Genomic DNA, 20,658 nt, shown 5'->3' with positions numbered 1-20,658 from the left:
CAAATTATAGAATCTTTACATTAGGAAGAATTTCCAGGAATCTTCAGGTATATCTCCATAATTGTCAACCCATATTGATTACATGATTACGATACAATATAATGATAAATTTTTAGGTATAATATAGGCGCATCAGACTTAATACGGTATGATTATTCAAACCACCGTATAGTTTCCTTTAATCTTGGCCTAATTACGAAAATTATTGGAATATATTCATTAAAAAACAACAGCATTGGAAGGCAAACAACAAGGATAATTAGCGTAGGTTCGATATCCCCAAAGAAACTTTCTTGCTTTACTTCTCGCTACTATCTTGCGCTGCTAAAGCCACAGTAAAGCCGCGAGCAAGCTACACCCTCACGGGGCTTTAAACCTTCTGAAGTTGAAGGGCCAGCGCTTTTTCTTTAATTAGCAGCTAAACTCCGCCCTAGACCGGAACGTTCCTCTTCCTTCAACTACGAAGCGATAATAAAAAAAACTAAATAAAGAGTTCGACTCGATGGCATGGTTTAAGCTGAGAAAGAAAGAAGAAAGAAAAGTAAAGGGGTTGTTTATGCATTTTAATCTCTTTAAAAGGCTTGGGAAGAAAAAAATGAGCAAAGAAGTAGAGAGGGAGAGAGAGAAAGAGAGAAGGGGGAAGAAATAAGTTGGGTTCAAGCCTAATTAGCAAAGGAAGTGCAACTCTAAATCTCGCCGCCCTCAAATAAACGGATTGACTCAGGAGGGGAAGGAAAAGTGGCATGAGTTGTACTTGAAGAGAGGCCGTAAAGGAATGCTCTAATCTTTCCTTCCGAGAAGAGACGAAAACTCATCCAGAAGAGGGTTGAACTACACGGGAGCCAAGGGGTACGGATCCAGGGTACGTTAACAATTAGCACTGGTCTTACTCCACAGGGTGAGACGAAAAAAGGCTATGATAAAAAAGACTCGAAAAAGCTCACGCGAGACAAATGGATGGAATGACTAAATGGAGACGAACGTAATTGCACGTTTCCGTCGCGGTACTTTATTTAGTCATGCCCGCCCGGCTTGGTCCACGTGCTCTATTTCTTCTCGCCCTGCCCGACATTATTACCGAGCTCCGAGCGCAAACCCGCCAGTGTCAAGAGGAGACATGACCATGTTCCTTCATTCTCCTTCGCCTCTCCATTCCTCTATTTTCTCATGCCCTGCTCCTCGACTCCGTTCCATCATTCCATCACCTTTCACACGATCACGATGGTTGATTCCGTTCTCCAGAGGTCCCATAGCGCCACCTCTTTATGCTTAATCCGTCTACGTCTTTAATGGAAGGTAATGGGGTTAAATGTATCAAGCCACGTGATTTCTTCGAAGGATAATATCGTCACTGACTCTTAGGAAATGTGGGATGAGATTATAAAACGATCCCTGGAATGTGATCAAGGAATAATATTAATTCCTCTGGCATAATTTTAATGTTTATGACGTATTATTGAATTTCATAAGATAATCCCTTTTGCTAAAAGCCTGATTTCAAGTGTGCGGTTCCACCAATTTCTCCAGACACGTTATAGAAGTGTTGCAAATATCGTACTTAGGATTTTTTTCTGAAAAACTAAGCTCAAAACGGCTCTTTGTCTTAAAACAAAATTTAGTCTCACATATGCTATTGGTCTTCACAAAGAACATTATGAAAACATTTAGCGACGGCTAGGAGTATTTGAAATTACTAAATATTGCGGCAGCTATATACTCTGTACCAAAGCTGTATTTTTCACGAAGCACTCAATGAGTAGTGAAGAACATGTAGCATAATTTTGGAGAAACAAAACGGAATAATTCAAGCAATCTCTTATTTTCAAGAAATATATAATCCACAAAGAAAACTTCTAGAGTAACAACAGGAAAATAAATTAATCAAACCTAAAAATAAAGTTTTTTTTAAATAATAGATAAATATCTGAAATCAAGAGAGCATAGTGTTCATCGAGCGCATTTTAAAATAACAGTTACTGAAAAAAATGCGTAAGCAAACATGTATGTAGGATAGAATTTCCTTCAACATAGGAAGAGGGAAATATTTCGGCCAATATGAAGAAATCTTTCTCACCTGTACGTAAGACCCAAAGAATGGAGTGGTCCGAGGACGGATAAATGGCAAGCGGCGCGGCTCGGAAAACCTTCAATAAAAATCAGCAGCACGTCCAGGGTTTTTTTGCGGGTGAAGGCGATGTTCAATGCCGGAGAAAAGTGGGAATATAAGTCCTTTGATAAAGGTTTCCATAAATTGCCAGAAGTTCAGCATCCCTTTTATCCCGGACAGACAGAAGAAAGAAAGAAGGGAGGAGGAGCGAGTTCCCCGAGGCAACCCCGGGGGTTCGGATATGAGACGTCAATCTCAATATAAAGGACCGATGAAGAAGGACGGAGTTTTAGGGGTGGTCAGCAAAGCCTTCAAGGAGGAAAAGAGCGGAGAAGTAGGTGGAAAATGACGAGGAGCAGTATTGGTGTCAGGAGACTATGGCGAAAAATGGCGGCTACCGTGCCCGAATGTCAAACGATTGAAAAGTTTTGGGGAGCAACCTGTGGTTTAATTCCTGTATTGTCCTGAATAGAATACTTGATACCAAATCATAGGTTAACCTGTGAGTTCCTCTCTAAAATAAAACAAAACTGGCCCTAAATTAGCAGCGAATTTGACTATGCATCTAACACAATCTTGTTCGCCAATTTCAATTTTGGTCTAATTTCGTCAAATAAAGTATAATAACATACCTAATTGACGTTAGGAAAATTACCACACCGATAACTGTTTCTGACTGTGGAAGCCCTTCTAAAAAGCCCTTCAGCTTACTTTAGCAGGGAGCGTAAATTTGATATAATTCTTATCTACGCGTTAACGGCGGTGACACTTTCAATAATGCCGAAAATGAATATAATGAAGAAAAATAGAAATAAATTGCCATGGGAATGAAGGAAATAAGACAGTATTGCGGTCTGTGCAGTGGAACAGAAAGACAAAGGTCTGAGGTTCGATTACCGGTCCAAAGGAATCTTTTCCCATAGCAACTTTTGTGAAGGAGTTCAAAGACCGTTGGTTGCAGGATAAAGCGAGGATTAGGATTGGAATTTCCCTTACCTTTCCGACTCCAGATACCTCCCTCACGCCGATCCTCCGCAGTAGAGCGGGCGGAACTGGTGGCGGCGAGCGGTGGACGATTCCCCCGTAGTCGGTGCGGAAGGCCACAGCCGGACCCGTGGACTCATCCTCGCCTGATGAGTGCCTCTTCCGACGGTGCGGCGATGACGAAAGGTTGAGCTTCTGAGCGGCCCTGCAAGCATAATAAGAGAAATGATCCTCAGAATCACTGAATTTGAAACGGGAAAGATATTAATAAGCTAATGGAAGGGGGTGGGGGAGAAGGGATTATCTCTTATCAAGGACATCTCTTGATAACACTCTCAGGAGAAAAAAACCAATCGTTGAGCAAAAAAAAACTGTGGCGCCGCATTTTCATAAACGAAAAAAATGACTTATTAAAGACACTGCCATGATCCCCAAGAAAAAAATTTGAAGGGGTTCCATCACTTAAGGTTCATTTTAATTGCCGATAAAGTTGATTAACTTACAAGTTAAATTCTTTTCCGATATAGTGTTAAAATATGATATTATGTAGATATTTTGACTTAGTATCTTTTATTCTGCTGCATAAATCATAAGGGTAACGATGACAAAAGTTCAAATAACTACCCATATGCGCGGCTCTAAACGCAAAATCAGAGAAATGATAATTTGAATCACTGATTATGAAAGGAAAAGATCGACAACGGCGAATTTACATGGCAATAGGCAACAAATTGTGAATATATTTTCGAAGTTTCAGCTTTCTACCTCGAAAAAGTCATTTTATTATCCGGTCCACCTTTTTTAAATATCAGTCCACTGTGCGGTGGTTCTGAATCTCAAGAGGATAACTACACACTCAGTACGAGTCATGCATCAGCTGAAGGCCGCTCATGCCATTTTTTTGAAGTAGAGCTAGAAACTAAAAAATATCCTTAATAAACCTGAAGGCAATACAATTAAACAGAATCAGATTAAAATTGATTTTCTTAGGAAACATAATGAAGATACACTTTTGTATGTTCCACAGGAGTTTTAATAACCGACCCAGGTTTCGACAGTACGCTATGTCATTACCAAGGTCATGTACTATGTCATTAACCTTGATAATGACATAGTGTACTGTCGAAACCTGGGTCGGTTATTAAAACTCCTGTGGAACATACTAAAGTGTATTTTCATAATGTTTCCTGTCACCAAGTTCCACCAAGTATCGCCTTCCAGCCTTAAGTTGATTTTCTTACACTGGCATGCAAGTTTAATTTTTCTAATTGCGACAAGTACTCCAGCCATATTACATAGGATATAATTCATGAATAAACTCCTTCTAAAGAAAAGGTATTACAAAATTTCGAAAAATAATCCATAAGAAGCTAGAACAGCGGTGGCTTAGAAGGAAAAACTTTACCTGACAAATAAACGAATGAGTAAATGCACCATCTATGGATAAAACATAGTCTTATTAGAAAAAGTCGGTTAAATATATTGAATCTTCGTCGCAAATAGTTTTTTCCCTGAACTGTGACCCGGTTAATGATACCATGCGCCACCCAGGCGTAAATATACCATCACTAGACTTGGGCGACGAGCTGACGTAAAGGAAAAGAGGGGAGAGGTGGAGTGGATAGAGTTTCCCAGGACTAACGTGAGGAGGTACTGGGGATCGGTAAGAGACCTCAGGTGGCGGGAACTGCCGACCCAGCCTCGGTTTTTTTCTTCTTCTGGACCCCTCACTCAGTAAGGGTACGCCTCCCTCTGCCTTCTCCAGCCCCTACCGATCGGAACACTTCCCAACCTCTTCAGAACATCCTCACGGCGTCAACCCCTCCCCACCACATCCAAGTCTCCTTCGGGAGCAAATCGAATAAGGCCTGAGTGAAAGGAAGAGGGCGGACTTGGGGAAGGAGAAAAAAGGGAGAAAAAAAGTATGTATGGGGTGAGTGTGAGGTAGATGGGAGAAGAAGAAGAAGCAGGAAAAGGAGACTGCGGTGGTGATGGGGAGAAAAAGAGAAAACGTGGACGAAGAACTCAAAAGGGAATGGGGAGGGCTGTGAAAGAGTGATTCGAAGAAGGTGGAGCGAAGACTTGATGGATGTGGCAAGTGGCTTCGGGGATGGGCAAATCAAATTCGTCGGTACAGCGATAAACAAATGGGATCGCGAGGTTGAGACACATTCGCACTTCTCCAGGAAAAAAGCACAAAATACAGGAATTTTGTGGGTGTTAGGGAAAGCTGCCTTTGTAGGTGTATTATCAAAATTATACTCACACTTTGGAAAAAAGAAAATACTCTGACGTCCAGAAAGAATAGCGACGTTGAAGTTTTTCATTAAAGAAAAATTCTTTCATATCTCTCTCCAATTCAAATTTCCTTCCTTCTTCACTCATAATCTGCGCAAAAAGCATTTAGCATTTTACGAAAAGAATTACCTGAATCTTTAAATTTAGTATATTAGATAATTATCGGAATAACGATGATATTTTTGAGAAAAATGTGTGAACAAATAATAAGATAAATTAAAGGGTTGAATCGTACATTATCATATAAAAATGATGAAATAGTGTTGGTATTAATGTCCTCCCTCACAAAATCCTTGAGAGGATTGAAACAGGTAGCATACCTACGTCTCTACGCCATAATCAATCCTAAAAATCGCATTCTGTGAATTTCATTAATAGAAGCTAAATATAGCAAAGAAGTTCAGTAATGACTAGCAAATGTTTTATTCGGGTGTTTCTTAACAAGTTCACAGCAGAAAATAATTGTTTGATCCTAATTCCTAATATGTTCCCCACGGCAGTTAGTGAGCAAATAAATATCTTAACTGCCATGATTTATTTCAAATCTACAACCTTGTCTATACCTAGTCATGTGTTTTGAAAGAAATTTTGTATCCAAAATAAACAATATCATAGATCTATACACTATATGATATGAAAAAAGTATAAGATTATACAACACCTAAATTTACATGCCATGAACTCCCTTTACACTTCATTTATCGGGGGCAAAGTCCAATCAAAAGAAATGCAAATCCAAGCACGTCAAAAAAGTGGACTCAATTGAAGCCACTGGTCAGCGATCCACTCAGTGGCCCGTGGAAGCGATGTGTATGAATGTCGAGTTAAAATAAGAGACGACCATGGCCGACGGCTATCTTAACCGGTCAATCTCAATGAAAACCTCATTCGATGACGCAGAAATAATGCGTCCCGACTCAAACGGGCGACGGTTCACGGTACAAAGGATATTTTATTCGCGAGGACGCTGAATAAAAAAAAAGAAAAAGACGAATGCAAGTCGGAGGCATAATACGAATGAGTGAACGTTCACTGCCATGTGGAGGACAAAGCAAGGCCCAGATGATCCGTTTTCTTTTATTTTAAATTTTTTTTCTTTGAGAGAGATTCTCTTTCATTTTTGGACCAACCGATTTTATTTACAGTTGTTCGTTTGGACTCTTTTTTCCATTCGCCAGCAGCAACGCCTCGCAAGGAAGCATCACAGAACGGAAGAGAAAATATTTTGGTTTAAATGCGAGGGTGTTGTGAGAGAAGGCTTGGAAAAACGGAGACATATAAACTAACTTAGCCTTTCAAATTTACGTCAGCATCTCTTTCATGAGGCCTATCGCCTCTAGGGCACTTGCAAGATCACATTAAAGGAGGTTTTTCAAAGGAACGCAAAATCCCTATTACTTATGACCAGCTGACATAACTTACAACGCTGAGTTCCTTCCCTTCTATATAAGGTCGTCAAGTGTTGACTCTTGGACGTGTCGTGATTTGTATATATTGCATTTCTGAAACTTAATAGCTATTAATGAGATGAGATTATTTTCATACTTATTTTTATCATATACTCATACTTTATTATATCATATAACCAAATATTAAGGCCTTAGTGCTGTTCTTGGTTTTAAATTAATCAAGAAATCAATGTTAACTTTTAAACACTGGATTTCGCAAAACATTTAATATAGTAAAGATAAACTTATCTATTTTATCGAAAAAACTACATATTTTGTTGAGCAATTGTAGTTGAGAACAAATACTATTTTGAAACAATAAAAAGTTCTAAAATAATAGAGTAAATAAGAGAAAAAATGGCGTGACATGGAATGATGTGATGTTAATAGATGTTGCAATACGACAGACATTTGAGAGTCATCGATAAATTCTAATTTGAAGGTTGCCGTGATCACCCGAGCGTCTACGTGGTGTATCAACTTAATCTATGGTGAAACCCTGAATGTGATACGCGTCTGAACCAGAGTTTTGGCTATGAAATTCAATTTGAAGTTGACCAAGTCTTGCTTCACCAAATCTTACCGAGCGCCAGCATTTCCTCATATTACGAATAATACGGAACGAAAGAATACTCGGAGCGAGCGCTAGTACTAATGGAGAACATTTCGGTTTGCACGAATATAAGTTTATTTCTTTCAATGCTTGAGCCCGAAATGCCCTTCCGGGACACCACCGATACAACATTTTTTATTCACATACTCCTCTTCGCCAACTTCCGCGTCACCGAGTAATGAGATGGAGGGTGTGAGGGATCTTCCTCTACAGTGGGGTGCGCGAGATTTTGACCCCGCCTTCGCACTCGACGGCCGTACCATCCTCGCTCTACCCTCGACCTCGCCTCCATGAGGATCCCGGCTAAAAATAACCTATTCATTCCATTTCTCTCCAGAAATTCGCAACAAATCAATTCTCCTACTTAGCAAAACCCCTTCAAATCACCCACAGTTGCAGTTCGCAGGATTCTAGTATTCATGATCCCTAAATCTCAAATGCATTTCTTTAATACTTAAGCAGTGAACACATGAAATCATTCCGGTCAAATGAAATAAAAGGATAAGTAATCTCCTTTAAACTCATTCGTCATTCTTGGTGTGTGCTCCATTTTCATTCCTCTTTCGAGAGAATACTTATTGAATTAATGCATGTGATCATCAATTGCCTTTCATAAAGGAGGCAAATTATTATAACCGAAATATCTAACGTGTAAAAACAAGAACAATCCCATTATTTAGATAGCAATTAGTGCTTTGAATTTAGTGGTTGAAATATTTGGAAAAAAATACGTAACAATGTGGCTCTGTAATAATATGATATCTCGATGGGGTCCCTGAAGTACAAAAAAAAAACAAATCAGCAAAACACTTCCATGTCCAACAAGAAAAAAGTGAATAAGGGATATATGTTGCCGAACGGATAGGGAAAGGGATTATTATTTCCCTGGAAAATTGAGTAATCAAATCCCAGGACAAACGCATATCTTTAGGCATACCAAACCTTTTCAGTTCCAGCACCTTTCGCCCGACGCCTATTGAGACTGTTGGCTGGGTAGAGTATAGACATAAAAGAATATGGTATCCCAAGTTTCCAAGTTTACCTTTCCTAAGAAATTACGAGCCCTCCTCCCAGCTCAGCGTGTCCTAACCGCATCCCAAAAAAAGGGAATCCCAAGCGGGGAATAAGAGCAAATCGAGAGAGAGGACGCGCGAGATCTCCAATCCATCGGATCAACTTGCGAGGGAAAGCAGCGATGAGCAGGCGCGCCTGAATTATGGACGGTTCACGCAGGCAAATGACCTCCGAGGTCCCAAAGAGATAATGTGAAAATTCATCTACAGCAACCAGAAAGGTATCTCTCTCTCTGCAAAAGATGCTGGAATGGAGATAGATAACTCGATGGAAAATAGGTACAGAGAAATATTTTCTTCGCCCAAAATAAAAAAATCAATGGCTGGAAAAATTACCCTCACAGGAGTGCTAAGGGTAACTATGGGCGGCGGCGTATCTCGACCCGTACCGAACGCAAACATTTTTAAAGCAAATGTCTTTTTAGTCTGGGTTTGGTCAAAAACCAAGTGGAGTCATTGTTAATCACCAAGGCAAAGCTAATTTTATAACTTTATAAGTATCACCGATTTTTTATCGTATCTGAATGAATTTTCTCTGGATAAAGAGGGCTTATTGGAGGAAGTTACGAAAAACCAATAACAGTTCTATGGCAAGGGTAATTTAGCTTTAAAATAGGTAATGATTTCATTATAACAGCAATTACGTCGTCAGCGTTTAAAAAAGGAAAGGCGTAGTTTATTCTATCACCAAGGAGACTAAGGAGGTAAATCAAAGACGATAAATCAATAAGGAACTGTATAATGATAATCTTTGAGTGAAAAAGAGATAGTTAGTAAAAATCTGAGAGGATTAAGTTCATCACCATCCTAATATAGTCCAGGTGATCTAATCTATCGATTTTGTGACTTTTCTGCGAAATACTTTCGCTAAATGTATGCGTATAGTATATGATAAATTTTATTTGAAAAATTAGAGTGATATTTAATCATATCAGCGCACAAAAATACACCTCTTGAATTTTATACATTTCAAGGCAACACCTATATAAAACACTTCATGAAAACGGGGTCTTACATACGTTATTCGTAGCAAAAATTATTTTGTAGAATACGGCCCCATTTATATATATTGAAAATTTAGGTTGCTACCCACCCATGCCTTTACAAAGGATTCTCCAGTACTAGAGGGTGTTACTTAAATTAAAGAATTACCAATTCCAATATCAAATTAGATGCAGCAAAATTTTTAATGGAGTAGACGGCTCAATACAAACAACCTCCAGATTTAGACTGCCACCCTGTCATTCCCTTTTTAAAGCATTCTACAGCGCAGAAAGCTGTTGCTCTCAGGCCAAAAAAATGTCTTCTCTGAGAAGTTATTATTTAAAGGCGGACCAAACAAAAGGAAACACACTGAATTTCCACATCCCGTTCACTATGCTGCTCACAAAAAAAACACGAGCAGTAGCCGCGAACACGGCAGAATTTATCGCTCCGGGGGAAAGGAAAGGAACATCTCCTCGCTCTCACCACATTTCTCACATGTTCGAGACTTTATAAGCAGAGAATGGAGACGGGAGCTTTTAGAAACAAAAGGAAATAGGAGAGAAATAAAACCGCCGACATTCCCGCAAGGCAACTGAACATGCTCATAGACGAGGAATGCGAGAGCTTGATAGAGATGACGGAAAACCGTATAGATGAAGAATTTCCTAACGAGAAACGTCGGTAATATAATTTTCACGAAAATTCTCGAACGTGCTCTTCTAAAATTGCTTCATAGACAGAAAATTTATACAGTGGACCATCCAAGCTATATCTATTTGAAACTGCATTATAAATCAAAATTTCACTATTTAATCTAATGGCGATGGTTGTCCAAGATTAGGAAAAGACTTTTTGAACTACAATTACCAATGTCGATGAGAGAAATACCTCATATCAAGCTTTGTACACCAAAGGCTTTTTGGTATAAATAAACTCACTGATTAATTCAACCCGTGGGTTGGTTTTAATGGGAGAGAGCAGAGCTGAACCCAAACAAACCGATAGACCGGTGATACTATACATTAAGGGAAGCGGAGGGTAGAAGTTCCTTCTTGTAGGTATCCCTGCACTGGGAAGATAGGTTTTTGTGTTCATGGAGTGCCTGAAAGCTTCAACATGGATTTGAACCCGGGACTTTCTGTTCAGCGACCCAATGCTCCACACCCTGGTCCACCCACTGGGCCGACAAATATAAAACGAAGACATAAAAATATTAGGAAAAAGGGCGACAGAAAAAAGCAAAAGAGTGCCCGACGAGACGACGCAGGAAAAACCTCAGACAAGACGAAAAAAGGAATGAAGGAACACGTACAGACAGAGATGGAAATATACACGAGGAAGTGGAACGAACAAAACGGCAGGACTGTATAGAAAGGGTTGAAAGGTCGCCGCGAAAGGCAAAAGGAAGCTCGAGTCAACGGGTTTTGGAGACGTAAAATAAGTAATAAAGACAACAAAAAAATTGAAAAAGAAAAAAAAAACACGCGAAGCGCAAAGCAACAGATAAAAAATATGACGTAGGATTGAGAGGGGTGGGTGAGTTGGGAAAGGCACGGAGCCCGAGAGGTATGTACGTGTTGATGAGTGGAGGTCGCCCGAGGACGTGATAAGGTCAATGTTCACGCTGCCGACTCCGGGAGGATGACGAGCTCTGTTAGTCTGGATGGGGAGGAAGGCGGGTGAACGGTTTGAGGATGAAATGCGAAAAAGGGTCACTTGGCTCGCGCGACGCTGATTACGTGACAATGGACGAAAAGATTCAACCGGATGAAAATGTGATTGCGTAGACAGAATGGTACCCACGGGAGGAGCGGTGTGGATTCATGTCATTATTGCATGTACATTTAATCTCGTGGCCCAGGTAATAAATTGCACATTTTTACGGCAAAAAACCGCGGAATAATACGGCTCATGTATATCATATACACAGAAAAGTATGCTCATTTTGGACAGATACATTATGAAATCAATTGGCACGCATTAAATATGAGCTTTTCATGCAATTACTATTAAAATTCTGTTCGCTTTATTAAGGTTCAAAAAATATTTCAAGCATTGTTACCGCATATTATGATCTAGAGAAGTTTATGATTTATTAGCAGGTGCTTAAATTATCTCCTAAAAGAGCATATATCCTTTTAATATATTTCATTTTATCAGCTCCTATGAGGAACTTTTTTCATTTTTCCCAACTATTTGGGAAATAAAATAAAATCGCCATCGCATGAAATTGGTTACACATAAATCATTAAGTTTGCTAGGTCTTAATATGCAGTAGCAAATTTATAAATTATTGTTTACACTTAAATAAAATAATCGGAATTGTAATAGTAATTGTGTAATCAGCTAATTTTCAATGCGTTTAATTAAAATGCACATATCTGGACGAGTGAAGGACCCAGCGGATGCATGCTACATAATAAGTTACAAGGAAAAAAATCGTGTTGATTGGATATCGAACTATAACTTCTGACTCTCACCATAGGTCCTGTTACAATCCACGTGCGGGTGAGTTTTCCCTAATGGAAATTACAGCATCACATAGTATGAATATACATAAGATATAACGCTTTATATGGATTGATGCATCGTCCACTCATATATTTCTATTCAAGTAAACGATATTAATGAAAATAAACTACGATATTGCAGCGAAGACCGCAGTCGAGTTAACTATCGTATTTTGCTCCTGCGACATTCAAAAACTTGTCATTACGGAATTAACCTGGCGCGAAGATCGATAGACATATCATTGCTCACGAAAGTGCCAAAATTTTAGGGTAACAAATATTACCTATCAAGTATTTTATCCATCAGGTTGCTGTAATACGACTAAGGCGTAGAAGCGTATTCCGGTAAATAAAAGTGAGAGGAAAGGGAAACATATATACACCGTCATGCGAGGGAGTCGATAAGGAGGTTTCGGAAGAGGAAGCGAAAAGAAATCCCAAGGAGAAGCGAATATAAAAAGAAAAGGAATAAAATGTAGAACAAATCTCACGTGCAAAGAAAGAGAGAAACTGGATAGGAGAATAAAACGGAGGCGAAAAAAAAATCGGAGTGACACTTCTGAGAAAGAGGACACACCACCCAAAAAAAATAAAAACCCTGATGTGAGTTCCGTGTAGCACCATTTTTTTCCCTCACGCAACCCTGAGATTCCCACACAAACATAGCCATATATCCTGGCGACACACGCCTCGAGGTATATATATTGAATCCTTCACTTTAATGCCTCTCACCCGAATCTAACCTCCGACCCGCCGCTAACTCCATCTCACAAGAGGAGGCAACCGACACCTATACTCCATATCCCTTCAACTCCTTCCCACGTGTCTCCTCTCCAGGAACTGCCAACCCATATAACCCCTTCTCCCGCACCCCGACTCCACCGCAGGCCTCCTCCCAAACTCACGGCTAGCTCAGAAGTCCCTCCCACGAATAAGTTAGGATTCGTCAAGCGTATTGTGGGAAGATTTTCGGGTGAGCAAGTAAAACAAAGGTGCTACTTCGCACTTGTCCGACCACACCTTGAATATGTAGCAAGCATATGGGAACCAGTGCAGAAAGACTTAATCCGTGAACTGAATAAAATACAAGGAAAGGTGCGCGATTCGTCAAAAACCGCGACGGGCGTGCAGACAGCTTTACCCATATGTTACGCAAATTAGGCTGGGAGACGCTAGGACTCGGAGGCTGCGCACTAGGCTTAGATTGATTTAACAATTGGCAATAGGTATCTTTAAAAGTGACGCGGAAGAAATCATGTAAGAGACCCACTATATTTCCAGGTCCGACAGAAGCGATAAATTAAGAGAGATATTTTTCCGAATGGATAGATATGGGATTTCGTTTTTCCCCCGAACCATTAAGTACTTTAATAAATGCATGTCTTAATTTTGTTTGAGCATTTGCTTTTTATATGTAGATGGCTTGTGTCCCAGCCCCCCCGGCCGTACGCCTTTTTCGGCGGCTTGCGGGATAGTAAGTACATCTAGATGTGTCTCTCCTCTCGAGGAAATTCCAACCCATGAAACCTCCCAAGTCCGCATCCTTCCGACCCCACCGCACTCCCCTCCCAAACTCACGGCAAGCTCAGAAGTCGGCTCCCGGCGGCCTCTCTTTCACCCCGCAACACAGCCTCCGGGGGTTCAGTGGAAAACCCCGACTGTGGTTTCAAGGAAGGGAGGAAAGGGGTTAGCCTGAGGGTTTGGGAAACAAAGAGGGTAGCAAACGGGAGAGAGAGAGGAGTCGAAATGGTTTATCAAAGAGAGAAATTGGCACATCTGTGACGAGTTCCTAGTATTTTGACCGGTGCGTCGCAATACAACTCACTACCCAATGCATATTGATCGACGAGTCGTACAGGAATCAATGTAACAGAAAATTGGTAATAAAAGGCAAATCATAGCGAAGGATATTTAATTGAATGGAACAAATCTACTCACATATGGTGAAAAATTTTAAATACTGCGAATTACTTGCATTAACCATGGAATCTATCACATTTTCACCACTGCATAGATTAAAAAGAAGTAGAAGTAATGCATTGCTAAAACCTCGAGGAAAATGACATTTTAGTGGGATATTAATACTTGATTCGACACATATTTATATTACTGTAAAGCATATTCGAAACATTATATTTTTTACTGAGGTGATGTATTATGCCTATAAAATAATTGTATGCATCGCAAAAGGTATAAAAAAGCATTAAGTAACACAAAAATATATTTTATTCATATGAAAACTTAATGAACTTGCTAAAGAATATTTTGGCGATGTGATTCCATTTTAAAGTGTTCGTGTGAATCAAAAGATATCACAAAAAATTGTGCACCTACAACAAGCTCCGAGTTATTTCGGACTCAAATAAACAAAGAGGTTCCCACAGAACTAATGCCTTCAAAAGGGTATTCAATGTCACACATCGATGTACATAAGATCATCATTGTTACTTGACCGCATTATGAGGCATTTAAATTCTGAATTCAATAAAATAAAATAAAAAATTAATTTAATACAATATCTATAGTAATGGGCTAACGCACTTCGATACTCACAACAGTCCTTTACGAGTCAAAACTTCTGCAAATTTGGAGACCCACAATGTAAGGGTATATAACAGATAATTGGAATTATTTTGAAAAATGATAAGCGATATCATGACCGGGACATGCGGAGATACACTATATTCTGCTGGAGCGAGAAATAATTTATTTTAAATTAATAATATTACATATCATGAGGCGTCCTCATTTAAAAATGCTAATCCTTAACTTACATTGATCTTGCACTCTGTCCAAAAGTAAGCAATAATCTCTACTGACACGATATATATTGGAAATCATTAAGGAATTCAAAAATAGGAAGCAAGAAATACATGGCAGATATTGGGAAAAGGCGAGGCAGGATGTGGGTGTGAGTTTATCAAAGAGGGAAAATATGGCAGTGACGGAACAAAGATATGACTGGGAAAAGAAGGCAGTGGGACCCCCACAGCGGTGGGGCGAGAAAAGTATGAAAGCAAATGATACACTAGGGGTGAAACTCTGCGGAATGAGGACGTCGGCGGGCCATTGGCGAACGAGATGTTTTCAAAAGGTTAAGGTGATTTTGAGGTCACCCATAACAAATCGCCTACGACCTTATTCTTCAATTTCCACCAAGGTTTGAAGGCGATGAAAAATTCTTCCCGTACTCTTGAAAAGTAGGCAAATCAAGTCGCATAAAATTAGAATGAGTATCCAAAAATGATAAAAGTTGTTTAAGTAAAATTAAGATATCAATGACGTAGAATCTACATTAAGTGAGGGAAGACGTTGACTTTAAAATTTTGTTTTCAGAGTATAGCACAGCTTTACTTGACGATAGATAATTTCTGTGTGTGCAAGTTTTACTGATATTTTACTATAACATTAATATTTTTTCCTCACTGCTTGACTCCCCAATCATCCGGCACTCTAACAATGTCAGAATGTGATGAAATCTTGGACAGTGGGAGATATGAAAAAGCACCGAAAGTACCAATGCCTCTATTTTAATTCAGAAATTGTTAGTACCAAAAGAGAGAATATGTATCAACTATGGGAGTGATAGACTTGAAGCCAATAGGAGGGGTAAATGGCACAGGCACGAGATATCCCTCGAGTATTCCACGAGAGTTCAAGGGGGAGACGATTGGAATCCAACGTTGCCTATGCAATCACGTCGAGGGATTCCGAGTGTCATCGTTGGCGAAGCAGATCCCCTCAAGGAAGGACGGAAGGGAATAGGGGTGTGGACAAGGAGAGCGAGCGAGCTGACACAGCGGCAGCGTTCCAGGCCTGCAAATGCCGCGTTCCGTCGAGGAACTCACGCCAATGAGCCCAGATCACGAGAGTCATCTATCCTACACACAGGTAGACGCGTATATTTATTCCACGAAGTGCCTACAGAGAAACTACTCAGCATTTTCCCCAATTCAGGTGCAAATGCTCACAGCTGATTTCCCGATTGTATGGAATGAAACAAACTTGATGATAGTGATATTCTTTCCTGGAGCTCACATACCCTTTTCACAAGTACGATTCACGATAATAGGGTGGTTTCCTATTATTTTTTTATTGCCTATATCGAAAGATTATTACTCCTGCAGTACGTATTTCACGCTTTTAGATTTTTAAATGACGATATCTATTTTTCGCGATTAAATGAAAAGTGAAAATTATCAAGCGCGCGAAAACGCGACGGCTAAGTATGAATGATGGGAAAAACTCCGTGTGACGTCGTTCTGGTTCCCGCTGCCGCAAGTGAGGTGACCTTGGGGCGCTGATACGACGCAGAATGCTAGCAGGTAGCTGAGTACCCTGCTAGCTGGTAGCGCTTGGCTTAAATAAGGATTATTAATGCCTTATCAAACGAAGGAAACTTTCCGACCTTAGGAAGTTTTAATAGTTGATTATTAAGACATGTTTCCCGAGCTCTGTGCCTCGTGCATGCATTGGTAATATCTACTCGTATAGAAACTAGGCCCCTGTGACGTCACGTGGAGTAGCATCGCATGGGCGCCAATCTGGCCTTTTTATATTATGAATGCACTAATGGTGGGTAACAAATCACAATTAATGCCTTTCGTTTTCTTTGATGAAGGAAACTACCCTACTCTGTGTGTAAAAAAATCACGGTCTGACTTTCTCATGTCTTTGCGGAAAAATGCTCTATTTCAGATTAGATTAGTTTCATTCTTGATACTACAATCCCAAGATTGTTACTCGCTTCTCGCTAACCCATTCTATTCACATATGTGATCGTTTCAGACTTGGCGTGGTGAAAATGCTCATGGAACCATGATGAAACATGAACTACAAATTGTAATTTCCATACTTTAATATATTTCTCCACTATCGACCGTGGTTTCGACATTTTATGCCATTTTCAATGCCCTTTAGATTAGAGCGTCGATACCATGATCAGTAGAGGAGTTGTATATTAAAGAGTAGAAATTATCATTTGTAGTTTATATTTTACCATGGCTTTTCTATCCACGTCTAAAATCAATAAAAGGCTATAGAAGAATAATTACTTTTATGAGAAGGAACTATAATATCCAACATGTTTAAGAGTAATTTCGGAATAATATTCATATCATCCATGATTCAAATTACTGCGGCATTTAATATTTTGGTTAATGTAATGCATTTAAACGGCAATAATGAAGGAAAATGATGCAATGAGATTGCGCTCATTAGACAAAAGTTACATAATGCATCAATTTTATTGCATTAATGAAAACGAAATGAAGCATAATTGCGATATCGAAAGCATAACATGACTTTTTTGAATGGTGCCCCAATTTGATTCCGTGAATAATGTATGCTAGCCGGTTGAACGAGCTGCGAAGCGTAAAAAGTTAAGTGAAAACATATTAGTGTCTGAAAAGTTGACGGAACAGCGGAATGTCACTTTTAATTCCACTCGTGCCAATTACGACGACATCCATAAAACATTAAATATGAAATGCTCTTGTTAAAATGTCCCGCGCTCAAATTCCCTTGAATTCTTCATTAATGAGATTAATTATTTAGCATCCTTACTCGGAGCACATTCATTTACACTGTGTCTCGTTAAAGCGGAGTGCAATGAAAATGGTAGAGGACTTGAGAAGCCGGAAACTAAGTATGCTAGAACTTTCTACAGAATAATCATTAAATCATCCATGCGGCGTTTCTAAAACCCAAGGCTGAAAACTGAAAGGCGGTAATGAACTAAAAAACTGTATAAATGCAACACGCGTACTTTTCAAATTATCCAAACCCAATGACAAAACAGCGAAGAATATTGTTGCAATTTGGTTTTCAAGATTATTACTGATAATTATCTGCTCTCTCAATAGGTAAAAAACTTTATACTGAATAATTATACGCCTACACAGTTTGACGTAAATATGGCAGCAAAAGTAGTAGGAAAGTAAACAACAAAAACTTTACACCATTATTATTCATCGTTATTATCAAACATATGTACTTAAAGTAGAGCTAATTTCGCCAATTGCTCCAAGAATTGGCCAGTTGCACAGGCCTAGATAGCATTAATTGTGTGAAAACAGAAATGTAAGTGTAGTCCTTACGTTAATGAACAGAAATTGTTAAAAATGCACTACTAAAAATGCTAAAAATGGCACCTGCTGATAAGACAATGATGACTTACCGGGACCAAAATGTATAATAATGAATTTAATGAAATGATAATAACGTATATGAAATTTCAACATAATTCGATAAATTATTAAAAGTTAACAAAAAGTTTTGTCCAACAAGAGTATCTATTTCAATTATTGTTTCTATTGGCTATGCCATTGCTTCCGCATCTAGTCAAAGTATTTGACTATTTTTTAATAAACCAACATCACTCATATCAAAATGAATTTTGAACAATTCGAAATTGAAATTAAATTAATGTTTTTCAAACAGGAATGGCCTATTCAAAACTCTTTTACTCTTTATAATAAGTAAAACACACACGCGAAAAAAATTCATACCTACGTATCGGCTGATTAGTTTCGAAGAAAATTCACCTAACTCCACAAAGATCCAAAACTGGTTCGAAAAAGTGCCGGTCCGATGTGCTAACGGATACACTGCCGTATTAAGAGAAATTTAGAATCTTTCCTACGATAGGAATTCCTCCCAAAACTACGCAAAACTATAAGCAGAGGAAAATTTCAGCCACAAATTGAAAATCCCGTTCATAATTTCAATTCCGTTGATCATTATCGAACAGGAGCCAAAGAGAAGTACGCAGAAAAAACACCATGAATAATCTCGTAAAACTTAGATGAACAGTAAAAAATAATTCCTAGGCAAGTAACTGTATGTATGGTAGGTGGGTATGTAGTAAGTAGAAATTTTGCTGGACTACGACGCCGCAATAACGGAATCCTCGCTGCCTGCCTTACTTCCAGGAGATTTTCTTCTTCTTTTCGAGAGACGCGGAGGGATTTTCAAACAAGACCCTGAGAAAAAAAGAGATTTTTTGCATGGTGAGACGCTGAGGTGGCCGGGTGTGGAATAGTAGTGAAAAAGTTGACGCGGGGAATACCAAGCAGATACCCCGTCTTCATATTATATTGGAGGAGCCAATACGTGTCGACAGATTTCACAAAAGCAGACTCCACGTACAACCACCCGCGCCGCCGCCGTGTTACGGGGAATATTTCTACACAGCCCTTTATGTCGCGTTTTCGGCATAGCAAGGTATATTTAGTGCTCTCTTCGCGAAAGAAGGCACATAAATCATCAGGTACCTGTCATTTCTTCTCGATTTATACATGACGCAGGACAATATGGGATGTTAATCCGAACTTTCCCGGAAACACGCAGTGTCAGGATACCAAAACACAATATCATTCGAGAGACAGTGAAAGGATCTGTATTAAACAATGAAACAATGAAAAAATTCCCGCTTTAAGGGCACAGGAATTCGGATATAGACCAAGATTTTTCACCCTAAAATCTACTCAAACTTGAATATTCAACTACTTTCAAGATGTAGGAACTAAAATGATAATGCTGTGATGATTTTCGAAACCAATTTCATCCATTTCTAATGTTTCCGCTGGAAAGTTTTTCTAAAAAAAATAATATTATAAGAAGGACTTGCTCGTCTTAAAATAGCTAAATTTTTAGCTGCCCTGACCATTCAAAAACTACTTCCTGTGGTAAGACATTATTTCCAATTAATATAAATCTTAAGTAAAAGTAATACCCTAATCTAAAGAAGACTGATCATAAGTCTGCGGACACTTACGTACGATAGAGATAAATATACGAGAAAAAATAACTTTATATAATCCCCTATCTCCGGATACGCTGACTTATGACAGCGAGAGTTTTATGATAGAAATTTTGGCGTGAGCGCTACAGGTAACAAGAAATTTTAATAAATCCACGACCAAAAATGAACCATAACATATCCTAGAACATTATTTGCGAGCCCCATTTTTTCATTGACTAGGTGAAATGGATAAATAAATTGGGTATTATTAGAATTGACAATATGGTTAAGGTACATTGTTGAAACTCAAATACTTATTGTTTGCTCAAATTTGACGAGATCACACGAATGAAATATCCCATTATTTGATGTATTTTTAAAACAACTCGGATAATTCAATCAATTTCCATTTGTATTGAATTTTCGATGGGAAGGCAACCGCAATATCGATATGATGAACAAAAAGCACTACATTAAACGAGTAGCGGGAAATCATAATAGGCATATGTTCGGCTGCTTTCAACGGAAAAGGTAAAAGTCTCCACATATTTGAAACTCGAGGAAGTTCAGCCATTCATCTTCATGGCCATTCTTATTTGCGGATATAGCTTTCTTTCCGTTTCCAACTGTCGGACTGGAGTAATAAAATATCCAAAGAGGTGAGGAAAAATGAATGGTGAAATACCTAAAGCTTTCCCCAACGGCCAATGACGGCCCACAATGGCTAAAAAATATGGTCGAGATTTACTCTCCCATTCCTCTTCGCCTGTCTACTTAGTAGCGACGCGAGCGCCGGAGACAATTCGTTAGCATTTGACCCGGGCCGCTGTGTTTGCGCGTTTGCCGCCGCATAAATCCTTGGCCCCGGCGTTTAATACCCTCATTTCTCATCCC

General features: G+C 39.1%; 1 protein-coding gene across 1 annotated transcript in view; it reads right to left on the bottom strand.

Annotated features, from left to right (window-relative positions):
* Positions 1–2,362: 2,362 nt before the first annotated feature.
* Positions 2,363–20,658, bottom strand: part of LOC124158203 (kinesin-like protein KIF26B) — a 172,337-nt gene continuing 154,041 nt past the window's right edge. Inside the window, exons 2-3 of the mRNA XM_046533390.1 lie at positions 3,104–3,296; positions 2,363–2,416 (exon numbers count right to left, since the gene is read on the bottom strand). Of these exons, the coding sequence (XP_046389346.1) occupies positions 2,363–2,416; positions 3,104–3,296 (247 nt within the window). The remainder of the gene's footprint in view (positions 2,417–3,103; positions 3,297–20,658) is intronic.

The sequence above is a fragment of the Ischnura elegans genome, chromosome 4 (genome assembly GCF_921293095.1).
Source record: "Ischnura elegans chromosome 4, ioIscEleg1.1, whole genome shotgun sequence".
NCBI lineage: Eukaryota > Metazoa > Arthropoda > Insecta > Odonata > Coenagrionidae > Ischnura > Ischnura elegans.
Note: the sequence above shows the minus strand (reverse complement) of the source record. Positions and strands in the feature narration are given on the sequence as shown.